The sequence below is a fragment of the Amblyomma americanum genome, chromosome 6 (assembly GCF_052857255.1).
Source record: "Amblyomma americanum isolate KBUSLIRL-KWMA chromosome 6, ASM5285725v1, whole genome shotgun sequence".
Classification (NCBI taxonomy): Eukaryota; Metazoa; Arthropoda; class Arachnida; order Ixodida; family Ixodidae; genus Amblyomma; species Amblyomma americanum.
In genome coordinates, this window is record NC_135502.1 from 41,029,978 (window position 1) to 41,043,084 (window position 13,107).

At 43.7% G+C, this 13,107-nt stretch overlaps 2 protein-coding genes across 2 annotated transcripts in view; one reads left to right on the forward strand and one right to left on the reverse strand.

Annotated features, from left to right (window-relative positions):
• Positions 1 to 1,138: 1,138 nt before the first annotated feature.
• LOC144136668 (uncharacterized) lies at positions 1,139 to 8,160 on the forward strand. The gene is made up of 5 exons (XM_077669190.1): positions 1,139 to 1,213; positions 2,847 to 2,966; positions 4,695 to 4,862; positions 5,940 to 6,038; positions 8,013 to 8,160. Exons 2-5 carry the CDS (start codon positions 2,856 to 2,858, stop codon positions 8,103 to 8,105), a joined length of 471 nt encoding a protein of 156 aa, XP_077525316.1. The 5' UTR covers positions 1,139 to 1,213; positions 2,847 to 2,855; the 3' UTR covers positions 8,106 to 8,160.
• Positions 8,161 to 9,606: 1,446 nt separating this feature from the next.
• Positions 9,607 to 13,107, reverse strand: part of LOC144136667 ((3R)-3-hydroxyacyl-CoA dehydrogenase-like) — a 4,588-nt gene continuing 1,087 nt past the window's right edge. The window contains exons 2-3 of the mRNA XM_077669189.1: positions 12,559 to 12,752; positions 9,607 to 10,171 (exon numbers count right to left, since the gene is read on the reverse strand). Coding sequence (XP_077525315.1) covers positions 9,755 to 10,171; positions 12,559 to 12,752 — 611 coding nt within the window. The 3' untranslated portion in view covers positions 9,607 to 9,754. The remainder of the gene's footprint in view (positions 10,172 to 12,558; positions 12,753 to 13,107) is intronic.

Genomic DNA, 13,107 nt, shown 5'->3' on the forward strand with positions numbered 1-13,107 from the left:
GGTTTGCAAGAGCCCCTGGTGCAAATTATAAAAAATAATGGCAGTGTTTAACTCCACAAAAAAAATTCCCCCTGTTGTCCCCCTCCGCTTTGTCCCATCCATGAGGGCATCGTTCTCGCGGCAGTTGACTCATAGCTAACGTTACTCCTGCCTTTTATTAAATCACGAGGTGAAGCGAGTTAGCCTTTGAAAACTGCACCGTCAAGTCGCAGCAGAAACATCTGGCATGGAGGTGGTGTCCTTCTGCGCTCCTGTTCCTGCCGGGCCACCCCTTCGCTTATAGAAAACGGACAGTGAGGCCTTCACAATGAAGGACATCTAACACGCGTAAATGCTCTGCAGCAGATGTGCTGTTCTGTTTGTGCTTCCGCCGTTGTTTTCACAAATCGAAGTCCCGAGAAGGCTCGTAGCTCTTGCACCGGAATGGACGCTGATTTCTCCAACGCCGCTAGCCTAGATTCGCTAAGTATAAATGGTATTCCACAACGATCCTCAATAGGTAATATTACCGAAATATTTTTTTTTTACTTTTGGAGCTTGAAGAATATTTTGTACATCGTTAGGCAGACGCAATGGAGAAGTTAACGCAAATGTCGGGGTAAATAAATCTATTCTGGTCTTCAAATCAAACATTTACAGAATAGACGGCAGTAGTGGTATGGGATTTCAGTATAGCAAAGTTACGGTACACTCAGCGTGAAGCAGTAAGCGCTATAGGCGGAATACCTATAAACAGAAAGGACACGTATTCACAAAATCGAAAGCTTAAATTCTTTAACACTATAGTTGTTTTCATCTCAAGCAACGGTAGCGCAATGAGCTACACATTGCCGTGAAAGTAGTGGCGGCTACACGTGCGTTAAATTGTACTCGCAGCTTGTCCTTACAGCTTTGCTTTCTTAGCCTCACGTTGACTTTGTGTTTTCGATTCATTTTCTTCAACTATTAAATTTATTCTGTTTATTTTAGTTTTGCGCATTTTTCTACGGCGCTAACAGCCATGAAATGTTTCTCTAAGCCATTGTTTCTTTTAATCCGTTCCGCATGACCGATTTTCTACAGTTTAACCAGCTGCACTTTTTTTTTCGAGAAGTGTGCTATGAGGCATTCTTATCGTCCGTCTTCTTGAAGACGAAGACAAGAACGTGAATGCTGCGGTGACAGTCAGAAAAAGGAGCTCTGCGTTGGTGCTGCCGTTTCGTGTCAACAAAAGGTAATTTATTCGCTAAATTTAAAATGTATTTGCGCGCCGGAAACCAATCAAGCCCCTCAGTGATATGGTACCGCGGCTTGTCTATTCTTTCTAGAGCTACTATTTAAAACGTTACTTTACGCTCGCCGTGACATGAATTTTGGGCGTGATTTCTAGGCGTTTTATTTTGTGGTGCAATTGTAAGACCGTAATAGTGCAAATCAATGGTTCAAAAACAGTTATATTCAGGTCATTGGTATAAAATGTTTGGACTGTGATGCCAAAAGGTTTTGACTCGCAGCTGACGAAATTCTTGTGCTCACCCACACCAGTGAAGTGTGCCTTCCCGCTTCTGCATGTTTTACCGCGATCGGTTCGCCACCAAGCAGTGTTGCCGAATCCCTGAGTGTGATTTCACTTTGACCGTGCACAGTCTGTGACTGTAACAATGTTACAGCAGCAAAGCGGCAGGGGTGACACATTTTCCGCACGATTTTGCTGAAAACATTACATGTGAACGTGGTAGTGATAGCAGGCCAAGAAAACGAGACTGTTATCAATATGTTATAATTACAGAGCTCTGCCTTTTAGTTCGGGCTTTCTGGCCAAGCGGATATCTCGTTCGAGCATATTTACACAATCATAAGCAGAACAGAAAAGTTTCAGTCGTCACAACAGATCTTTTATGTTTCTGACAAAACCTTGTAGTAACAGCAATTTTCGTAGTCACAACAGATCAGGTGTAGTTACTACAGAGAAGTACAACAGAAAAAAAATTCAGTGCTACAGAAGATTATTACAAACAGCAGGAATGTCTGTCGTTACGAGAGAACTAACAAGATTATGTCGTGTTTTTTACACGGATCTGTCGTTTTTACGACAGGTTTAAACATGTTAGGTAATTATTTACCTAATATTAATAATTACGCAACATCTTCTAATGAACTGCCGCATTGAACTGTTCTAATTCATTCATATGGAACACAATAAATATGATTGAGGACTTGAAGTTGGAACAATTGCTTGAGATAACAGAATTCATCGGAACAAAAGAAATACCTGAAATTTAACAAATCACGCATACAAGAGCTAATTCAGAACTGATGCATTAGCGATTCATTTGCCTTGTCAAAACTACACAATGAATTCAAATGCTTTAAGAAAGATATTGCCAAGGAAGAAACCTGGGAGGGCTTATGAATTTAAACACGTAGCGGTACCGTTTCTGTGTTGTTTTTTTTTTTTCAAACATACGCGTTTATTCCGACACGTATATTCACAAAGCACATGCCACCTGCGGTGCTCATTGCACATTTTATAATGGCGTCTCGCTGCTTTTTAACGCCTTTTAGACTGAGCACACCACCTCACTGTGGCATATATAAGCGTCATCAGTTTCAGCTTCTAATCATGAACACAATAGATATAATCTTTAGCCCTCTGCATCCTTATACACTTTACTTTCCCCTCTGTTTTTTTCCTTGTATTAGTTTATTTCGCTTCTCTTATGTCTGCACGTGTGACCCGTTTCCTGCAAGTTTGCAATAAAATTATCTTTTGCATCTTAGACATTTGAGAATAGAGGGCAAATCTTTTTTTGCTTCATAATAAGCTTCACTGGTGTTGTATCTTTTTTGTCCATGCCGCATTCCAGCAAGAAGCTATGGCAGACACTCCCCAGGCCGCAATGAGGGAAGCCAAACTGAAGGGCAACCTGGGCGTGAACCCTAAGTACACGGTCACTTGGCACGGCGTTCTCAACATTGCCGAAGTGGTCAGTTTGTTGTCTTCAGTATTTTTCAGTTTCAGCTTGACTCTTCTGTGAACGATTGCCTGTCGGACTGCGTACTTAACCCAAAAGAAGAGTAAGCTGCTTACACTAAGAATATTGAGCATGAAAATCGTGGTTTCTGACTTTGCTCTGTTGATATAGACATTATAGACGCAATGTCAATTACCCATATAACGTTAGAGTAGGGTGTACAAACTCGCTTCTTGAGAACAAAAAAAACCAGCAAAACTTCACTAGTTGCACACAATACAGGTTACCAGAATGCTTAGCCAATGTTCCTGGGTAATAAAGAACGAAATCCAGGAAATGAAAAACAAGAGTAGAATTTCAAGCAACAAATCTATGCCGTGACTTCCTGCTTGATGAACTACATGAGTTAGAAGAACATTGTTGTCTCTGCTGTGGCACCACACGCACTGATGGCACTTAACGAGCGGGGGATGACAGCAGCAATTTTTCTTGCACGCGCAGTAACCTCATTATTCATTTCAGAATTCCTGTTTGATTTTAATAAAGTCCGCAGATGGATATCAAATCGAAATGTTCTTCGGACCGAGAGAATCTACAGGACAAGACCAGATATGCTTTTGTTCCATATAATTTTAGGCGCCTTAAAGTCACCGTCCAACAAGGAGGAATTTTTGTGCTGAAGAGTGGATTGAAAAGAAAACATATAGCCGCTGAAGTTGGGGTTTAGTAACGAGAAAAACTAAGCTGGCCAAAGAATAAAGGCAGAACAGAAAATTTTGACACTTAAGCTACTCCTTAAGGGTATGCAGTACCATTAATGGGCCCCCTTTGAGTATCACTTCGCAAACACGAGCATTGTTCTTTCTTCCACCATCACATAACGCTTAACCGACCCTTAAGAGTGCAATGCGATAGCATTGATGATCCTTCCCATGCAAGCAATCTTTCTCGGTAGCCTAGATTTTGCCTACATGCCTATAAAGGGTGTATAGGATTTCTCTGCTACGCAGGGAATAAAGTGGCTCTTTGGTAACAGCTAGCTTTTCCTGCTCTAATTGTTTGAAACATGCATTCTTCTTGCTTGTTATTTTGAGTGGAGTTTTTAAGTGGTGGGCTGCCTGTCATCACCATATGCATGTGTCATAAGTGCCTTTGCCTCTACTGCTGTGTAAGTCTATTTTTGCACAGTGTCATATTGTAATATTAAGAACAAGCTTTCTTAAATATCTTTTTTTTAACTAGCACTTGCACCTGTCCAGCTTCTATTCTTCGTCCTGTATGGCTGCGCCAATAGTTTTCCTCGTCATAGCAGCGCAAGCTGAAAGGCATTAGAGGCAGGCCATGGCACTGCGTTCAAAACAGCGAGAGAGGTTTTTTTTGCCTTCTTCACGCAAGAAGTTTTATACGCATCGAGTAAATGTGCCATCCGCTGTCGTACAGAGTGGGTTCACGGGCACGTATAGACAGCACTGTCATACAGAAAGTTTCTTTACGTTCTTGACAATATTTACGTGAAGTCCTACTATATGTTTTATAAAGGGTATTGCACCCTTTAAGTTCCTGATGGAACATGGATGGAACATGGATGGAACATAGATGGAACATGGATAGAACATGGAACATGGATGGATGGATTATAAGAACAGAATTTATGAAAGGACTTCACCTTTAGAAGGCCTTCAGCGCCGCATTGCTGCCTGACGATTCTTTCGCGAACACACTTCCATTCCAACATCGCAGGTGGGTGCGCTGTCGGCGCTGGTGGTCATAATGCTTTCGACCAACCAGAGCACGGCGGCAAAGCTGATGGTGGTGGTGTCGTTCGCCGACGGCTACACCTCGCTCGTGATGCTCATGGGCGGCATTGTGTCCCCCTACACGCAGGCCTACCTGCCGCTGTCGCTCTACGTGAGTATGCATAGCCAGACTGCGAACAAGGCTGGCGAATACAGCGTGGAGGGGACGATTTGACGACGAACAAAATACAAGGAAACGGGAAGGAAATATTCAGAGCGATAATAAGATGACTGATGATTCTATAGAATGGCCTGCGGTAATGAAAACCAGGGTTTCTTGAAAAATCCATAATATCTCATAATTGATGAAGTCATGCTTGACTTAATTAGAGAGGAGATATAAAGAAAGAACAATATATAACAAAATTGATTGATTAACAATGGTCACAGTCAAGACACAATGTTCTGACGATAAAACTCATTCCTTGAGCCCTCAGATTAACTAATACACACCATCGAATGAGAGAAAAAAAGTGTTGACAAAAATTTATGACATCCTTCGGAAGAGAATTCAAAGGCAGTTCTCGAAAGAGCATTACTACCATTGTATCTGAAGTAATGAAAAGGGCTCTCATTTTGGAGGACGTAGAACCAAGCTGTTTAGCAATAGGAATATCTCGTCGTAATTTTCGCCACGTTAACACTTCAGCAAAGGCTGCCAGTAGTTTCTCAGTGGTCTCTGAATTGAAGCCATCATTCAGACCACTTTGTTTCTTAAAGGGCAGGATGTTTCCCTCTGCGTTTATCTTTACGTTCTTATTCCCTCTTATCGCCACTTCAAGTGTTACGAATCGGCAAACTGCGAGGCGTGTTTTTCAGAGAAAACTGTTCATACATTATGGCCTAGTGGCTTGGGCGGCCGCCTTGGCTGCGGGAGGTGTTTGGTTCAAAACGGACCGCTGCACATCCAGCGGTAAATATTGGTGCTGTCAAAAAGTGTTGGTGGTTACCCCTGCAGTAAAGATCATCTCTTTAGGAATTCGCAAGCAGACAGGCCCCAGGAGACAACGAATCGGCCTTTCGTTTTCATTTCATAAATGTGGCTCCTCCTCTTGATGTCATTTTGACATGTTTGGTGACTATGGACGATTTGTTGCCTTTTTCTTCTTTTACATTCGACGACGTAGGGCGCTGATCACTGGAAGCGTTCTCCTAAATGCTCGTCTCCAATGCTCGCGCTCATTCGCAGTTCCTGCTGTACCACTTGGTAGGAAGCTGCTTCCTCCTCTTGAGCAGCGGCTGGCTCATGGGCAAGGCCAATGGCGAGATCCTCATGCAGGCCGCGGCGGTGAGTGCGCATGCGCACTGCTCGGCTATGCTTAGTGCCACTCGCACGTCAGGGTTATGTGGTCAGGTATTTTCGCGTACGAAGTTTTCCTAAAACCTGGAGCAACGCTTAGCCCGGTAGCGATCGACAACATGTGAGACAGGACTTGACGCAATGGTCGAGAGACACCAAATTACCAAACTGTATGTGGATACGCTGATCCGGAGTTCCCGGGTTTGAACCCGACCACGGCGGCTGCGTTTTGTGGAGGCAAAATGCTAAGGCGCCCGTGTACTGTGCGATGTTAGTGCATGTTAAAGATCCCAGGTGGTCGAAATTATTCCGGAGCCCTCCGTTACAGCACCTCTTTCTTCCTTTCTTCTTTCACTCCCTCCTTTATCTCTTTCCTTACGTCGCGGTTCTGGTGTCCAACGATATATGAGACAGATACTGTGCCATCTCCTTACCCCAAAACCAATTATTATTATTATTATTATTATTATTATTATTATTATTATTATTATTATTATTATTATTATTATTATTATTATTATTATTATTATTATTATTATTATTATGTGGATACGCGTGAGGTTTGTGTACTGTTACAGCTAGGAAGCACAGCGGATCAAGGATCCTATTATACTGTTTTTGTTTGGTTTGGTTTGGTACGTTTGTTAAACACCCATTAAGGAAAAAGGAAAAAGGGGAGTATTTTTTTGTCGTTGTAGCGTCGTAATAATAATAATAATTGGTTTTTGGGGAAAGAAAATGGCGCAGTACCTGTCTCATATATCGTTGGACACCTGAACCGCGCCGTAAGGGAAGGAATAAAGCAGGGAGTGAAAGAAGAAAGGATGAAAGAGGTGCCGTAGTGGAGGGCTCCGGAATAATTTCGACCATCTGGGGATCGTTGTAGCGTAAGAATTTTCATTTATCGACATCATTTTAATCAGTATAGCACTATCCTCTTTGTCTGTCTTACTACCTTACTTTTATGTGAGGAGTCACTTACAAGCAAAAAGTGTAGAAAACCAGAGAATAAGCGTCGAAAAACATGCAAAAATAACAGAGCTCTTCGTTGGTATTCGCCTTTTAACTAAACCTGATACAATTTCAAGCGGCGTAACTTCTATCTACATGATGTCTGACAATCTTGTGTCGAGATGGAGTAAGTTCTTAATGGGGGATAGATGTGATTGTAATATTGCTGAGCTTCCAAGGCTTAAAACAGTCTGCAGACGTCTCATTAATTATCAAGTAATTGCGGTTAATCCACCATTGACCTTTTATATTGATAACATATTAGGAAAATAAGATTTACATGAGTGCATGCGCTAGTTCCGGACATAGAAGGAAATCAGTGAGTATGATGGCGGTGAGGTAACAATCAATGGTTGTAAGTGACTGTTTATACACTTCTAACATTTCACCCTTTAACGTCCAGCGTTGCTGAGCAGCAACAGCTGACATTTTTTTTTCCCGCATACCACGGTAGCTTTGATCTTTTTGTTTCCATCGTTTCTAGAACAAGGCCTTTTGAGCCTCATAGCATTAAAAAAACAAAACAAAACGGCTACTTACACTTCTTTTCGTTAAAAGGACGCACTGAATGAGAGCTGTTGACCAGACCTCTTACGCTGACGGAGAAGGTGGGCTATGAGTAAGTGCTGGCACGAGAGGGGGGCATTGGGCAGCCTTTATTATTTTAGTTTAAATATCTTCACAAGAGTACAATGAAGCTGAATGTCGCATCTATATAGCCTAGCCTTGGCTCGATAACGTGTGATTAAGAACAACGAGAAACTCTTCACTGTGCGGTTTTAGTTGAAGGTATTTTTTTCTTGAAAGCATATTAATGTTTCTTTGCGCATTGTAAACAAATGCAAAAGTGGTGGTCGTTTCGGCTATAGTGCAGGCTACATCTCTTAAACAGGAAAGGTGAAAGTGAAATGGCGTCGTAACGTTTGCTCGTGTTTCCTTCTCCACTTCCAGGGGGCCGGAATCACTGCTGGGGTATCTCACTTCGTGCACGGCCTGTACACCTTCGTAACAGTCTTCCGCCAGCCCATAGGTCCGCCACCGTGACCGCTGCCGCGGTTTGAAAACTCTACGTCCTAGTGTATTAAAATATGTCGCCTTTTTACAGCGTTCAAGTGTCTTCATGCTTCCACCAGTGGAAGACTGTCACAAGCGCAAAAAAAAAAAAAAAAGAGGGGAGAAGGGGGCGCTAAGACACTAAGTATGCCTTTCGAATACTGAACATTTGACGTAGTATGTCTGTTATTGCGGCATTTTTTTAATGTCATTGAGGCTATAGACAGAAGATGTCTATATATCTTGCAACAATTACTATTCCCGTTCATAATGAGCCTCCCTCTTTTGTAGTTACGGAGATTTAACTGCTTGGTAAACCACCAAACCTTCTTGCATGTCCAGTATCTGCCTCTGCAGAATACCGGAGCGAATACTTGCTCTTTGGCGCAGAGCCAGAGAGCGCATAAAGTATATAACTATATGCAGCTCTGCCGGCGCCGCTGTATTTTTTTTTTTTGAGGTTATCAAGTATGCGTGCGCAAGTGAGTAATTTCCGGTCCTCTGCGTTTATTAACGAATAATTTTCTGTTTAGAAATGTATCCGACTAGTAGGAGGGTTTGGACATAGTGTCATGTGGGATGGGTCAGCTTTGAAATGTACACTTCTGGCTCGGTATCAGAGCATAGGTGATATTCGTTCAAGGAGGTCGACCATACAGTGCGATTGCCGTTAAGAGTGTGGTCATAGCAATTGCATGACGGGGAGAAACCCACACCTCAAGAGGTCTACCTACATACTCGTGGCAGCGCCTGGCTACCTCAGAACCTGGACAAGCTCAGGTGAGATGGGCAATGGTTTGGATGCTGCCCGTGGTGGGTAAATTGCAGGCAGTCTCGGAAGTGGCGTATGGTAGTCGGACATGCTTACGCATTCTGCCACTCTTAGCAAGCGTCCTTGCATTTTGTTGAATTCCAGGGCTAGCAAAGTTAAGATACTGTCAATTTTTTTTGCTCAGCTTCTACGCCACCTTTCGCCATGAATGGGAAGTAAGGCGACGTTGCTTTGTGACGTGTACCGTTAAACACGACAGACATGAGCTATGTAAATGTCGGCACCGTCAAACCATAGCGGATACCTGCTATTGCAGCTAGTAGTCCGAATAGGGCAGTTGATGAATCTACATTTGAAAAGAAACTGACGCAAACACACTCGGAAGTTGCAACTTAAGCTGCCACTAAGGTTAAATTTGATGCTATCGCATTTCGTTCTTAAGATGACTTAAACAGACCCCATACTTTTTGTATCTCCTGTGCTACGTTGGTCCGATTGAATTTTGTTTACTCATCTGTACTGCATAATGCATACCTACATTTCTCAGCATTTCTCCGTCATGTACTTTGGGTTTTAACTTCCTATACCGTGGGATGTTTAATTTTTAACCAGTCTTGGGCCATTGCCAATGCGACTCTGAACAGCGTTCAGTAATTTTTATAGAAATGAAAAGGGTATACAAGCACTGAAGTAAAATGACATCAGTCTGAGTCCCGTAAATGAGTCTGGAATTAGGCACTATTTTAATTTTGATCCTTCGCCACGAGACCGGCACTCTTTCTCATGCGCCTAAGTCTGGCTTCTAGAGGCACAGCCCGCGGGCATCCGTCCAGGGGGAGTCCGCAGACGTGCTCTCATAACAGGGGTGTTACATGAGCATTCCTCCGGTGACTTCCAGAGCAGCGCCCGTCACAAAGGAACTTGATGCAGGTGAGCAGAGAAACTTGATAGCCTCTGCGATCTCCTTGGGCTGGGCGGCTCTCCCTAGAGGCGTCATCGCAATGCTCATGGCCTTCTCTTCTTCGGTGGAGCTCGCGGTCATCGGTGTCTCCGTACGACCCGGGAGCACTGCGTTGCAGCGGATGCGATGGTTTGCCAGTTCCTGTGCCACCGTCTTGGTGAGCGCCACGACTCCGGCCTTGGAGGCGGCATACGCTGCCCCCTCACGCCAGCCGCTCTTGGCTGCGATGCTTGACACATTAACAATGGCGGCGCCCCCTTCCGGCAAAGCCTTCTGGGAACGAATCATCTCGCGACTGGCGGCCCGGGTGACAAGGAAAGTGCCCTGCGAAAAGAACAAGGTGACTCATGGGTTCCATGTGAATACATTATTCCGTGATTTACCAGCAATTTCAAGCAGACTTATTAGGCGTGTATTCAACTGCGGCTGTGGTAGAAAGGTTCCCGACTTATCCTTCCCATGAGCTGAATTGTGTTTTATTGCTGCTAAGTGTAAATAAGTAGTCGAGGTTCACCTAAAAAGCCAGATAAGATACAAATAACAGCTGCGTGTGAAATGCACAGTGTAAGAGCAGTAGAATGTGGCACTCAAGAAATTCGCGTAGATTAAACTCCACGTATGTAGCTGCATACTAGTGAATGTCTTGGCAGTACTGAACTGCAGGCGAGTATTAACGGTGTTGTCTGAATAGGAAAGTAGGGAAAGAGCTGAACAAATTTGAAAATCACCGAGATTTTTAAGTCAGAGATGCCATTAAATAAAAACTACCGAATTATTCCCTACCATCATGGCATCACGCTCACCGAATATGAAAAGTCCAGCTCAATAAGGACCCAGCAATATTTAAGGAAAACTAAAACTTCGATATGTCCGATTTTGCACCACCCCATTAGGTAAAATGAGACGTCCTCCCAAAGTTAGCGTACTACTCATCCTTGCAGTGAATGCACGCGACGTTGGCTTCATGGGCACCGAGAAAATCATTGTGAGCCTATTCTAACGGCAGACACTGCACTAAGGCTGCAGCCGGCTCTGTTTTCTTGCATGACCCTCTACAGTCTTCCCAGTTCTACAGCCGGGCTCTCCGTGGAGCCTGTCTATGCAATGTTTTTTTAATTTTCTGCCTTCATTACATTACAACATGATGCTATTGCAAGTAGGACCAAAGAGAGGTTGCTCCGTTGCCAGAATATCTTGTACAAAATGCTGTTCCTGTCAGCCAGACAAAGTGAGACGCTGAGGTACGCAAGAGTTTTCATACAGTTTCTGCGTTTCATATTTTTTTTATTTTCTTGACTTTGTGTGGCGTACGCCTTTGGGGAGACCAAAACGCTCCTCGCGTCTCTCCAGAGCTTTCTCCATGTTTTAATGTGCGCCAGACGGAACTCATTGTTTCCTATCCTAAAAAGCGATCAAAGAAGGGTAGCTTTAGACGAGGAATGAAGCCGTTACATTGATCATAGCCTCATCAGAACATCACAACGTCGCGTTTTGTCCCACATGGAGCAATCTGTTAAAATATTTATATATCAGTTATCCACGGCACAAACATTCTTGAACTTTGCACAATAAGAAATCAAAAATCAATTGCAATAACTAAATACTTTCCCTAATATAAGCCGCCAGGTGGATTGAGCCGCGCAGTTTTAAAAAATTGGGCGTACAGAAGATCAATTTTTTCGGCGGCTTTCTAGTTCACCAAGATTCACTTCGCAATTTTTTGTCGCCTTATAAAAGGTCAGTCTGGTCATCTTCGAACACAAATGTAGTTCGTATGAGGCAGGTAATAGCGCTTAAATAGCAAGTTATTATAAGTGCCTTAAAATTTAGGGGTTGCTAAGCAACAAAATGTTGCATTTTGCACCATAGCGCTTTTTGCCCCACTCTCCCCTAATTTCTTTCCCATTGCAAGGTTCCCGAGGAGAAAAATTACTGTAGCTCCTTCCGCTTGCTCAAAAAGGCCAGCGTCTTCTAACGACTTCCGAAGTACCTTAGCTACCGCGTGTGTCCGTTATTCCTCGCGGAACACAGCCCGAACGACGCTTCCTAATGACGCTATCAGAAGGACGTTGTCTAATGGCGCCAAGGCCCATAGACCCAGCCTACGATGAACGTCAGAGCAGGGACCTCCAGTTTGACCTGGTACACATATACCGTCTGGCTCTGTTTATCATACCCTCGGATCTACGCAGAGCGGTGTTTTATGTTTTTGTTCGTCAACAAAATGGGCGTTTCGCCACAGGAAAATTAATAAGATGCCTTTTGTTCAGCAGCAGGACATGTAATAATAGCTGAGTCAATCTCACCCGTTGAACCGTGCCTATTCGTTCACGTTTTCATGCGCGTCAGTGTTAGTGGGATTATTTTGTTCGTACTGCTGGCAAGTCCTGTGTCAACAGACAGAGAATAAACTTCAGTTGAGTGGGAGCCCCTCTTAACACAGCAGGTCAGCCCCGAGCTTATGCGCCAAGAGCTTATGCGCCTGTTATCGACGCCACATACTAGCTGCTATCTTTTGCAGCTTGTAGTCACTACCTTGCAATCGTATGTGATCCCCCAAAAAAGCTGAGTCGGAACTGGTAAAAACACAGAAGTATTTGGAATCAAACTGCTTCCATTCGGTTCTATTTGGTTCGAAATGTGGTTCAGCCATTTCCAATTGGCCTTTTTGACTCGACATGCAGGACGTATGTGCTTAGTTCCGGGCTTACCCTCAGGTTGACCCTTATGGTGTCGTCGAACAGCTCATCTGTGCTGTCAACGAGAGACTTCTGGAGGAAAATGCCCGCGCAGTTGACGACGATGCTGAGTGGCAGCGAAGAGGCGGCTCTGATGTTGTCGAAGAGCTTCTCCACGGCAGAGGAGTCCCCGACGTCCACGTATTCGGCCACGTGCCTCACTCTTCCTGTGCGACAGTGTTCGGCACGCAGAGTGGTGCTAACAATTAGAGTCTGAAGATAACGCACAAGTCGAAGTATAATGCGAATGCGAAAAACTTTGTTCTCAGTGTTCGCTTTTTGTACAATGCACGCCGAAGGTTCAGGTGAGAATATTGCATTTATGCCCATGGTGAAAACACATACTAGGATGGTTTTCTTACCAAACAGGCGGGTTGACTTTGAAAGGCTTTTTTTTTTCGCTCTGCCTTAACGCATTAAATCGAGCCTCAAGATGCAGGTGCATTAATTAGACAAATAGAGATCAATTTCTTTATAAATGCGTTAGCAGTAGAACGGTTATGTGAACGAAAACGCGGTGTC

Coding starts and splice junctions, on each gene's coding strand:
- LOC144136668 (XM_077669190.1), top strand. CDS start 2,856: ATGGCAGACACTCCCCAGGCCGCAATGAGGGAAGCCAAACTGAAGGGC. Junction 2,967..4,694: donor TTCTCAACATTGCCGAAGTG/GTCAGTTTGTTG, acceptor CCAACATCGCAG/GTGGGTGCGCTGTCGGCGCT. Junction 4,863..5,939: donor ACCTGCCGCTGTCGCTCTAC/GTGAGTATGCAT, acceptor GCTCATTCGCAG/TTCCTGCTGTACCACTTGGT.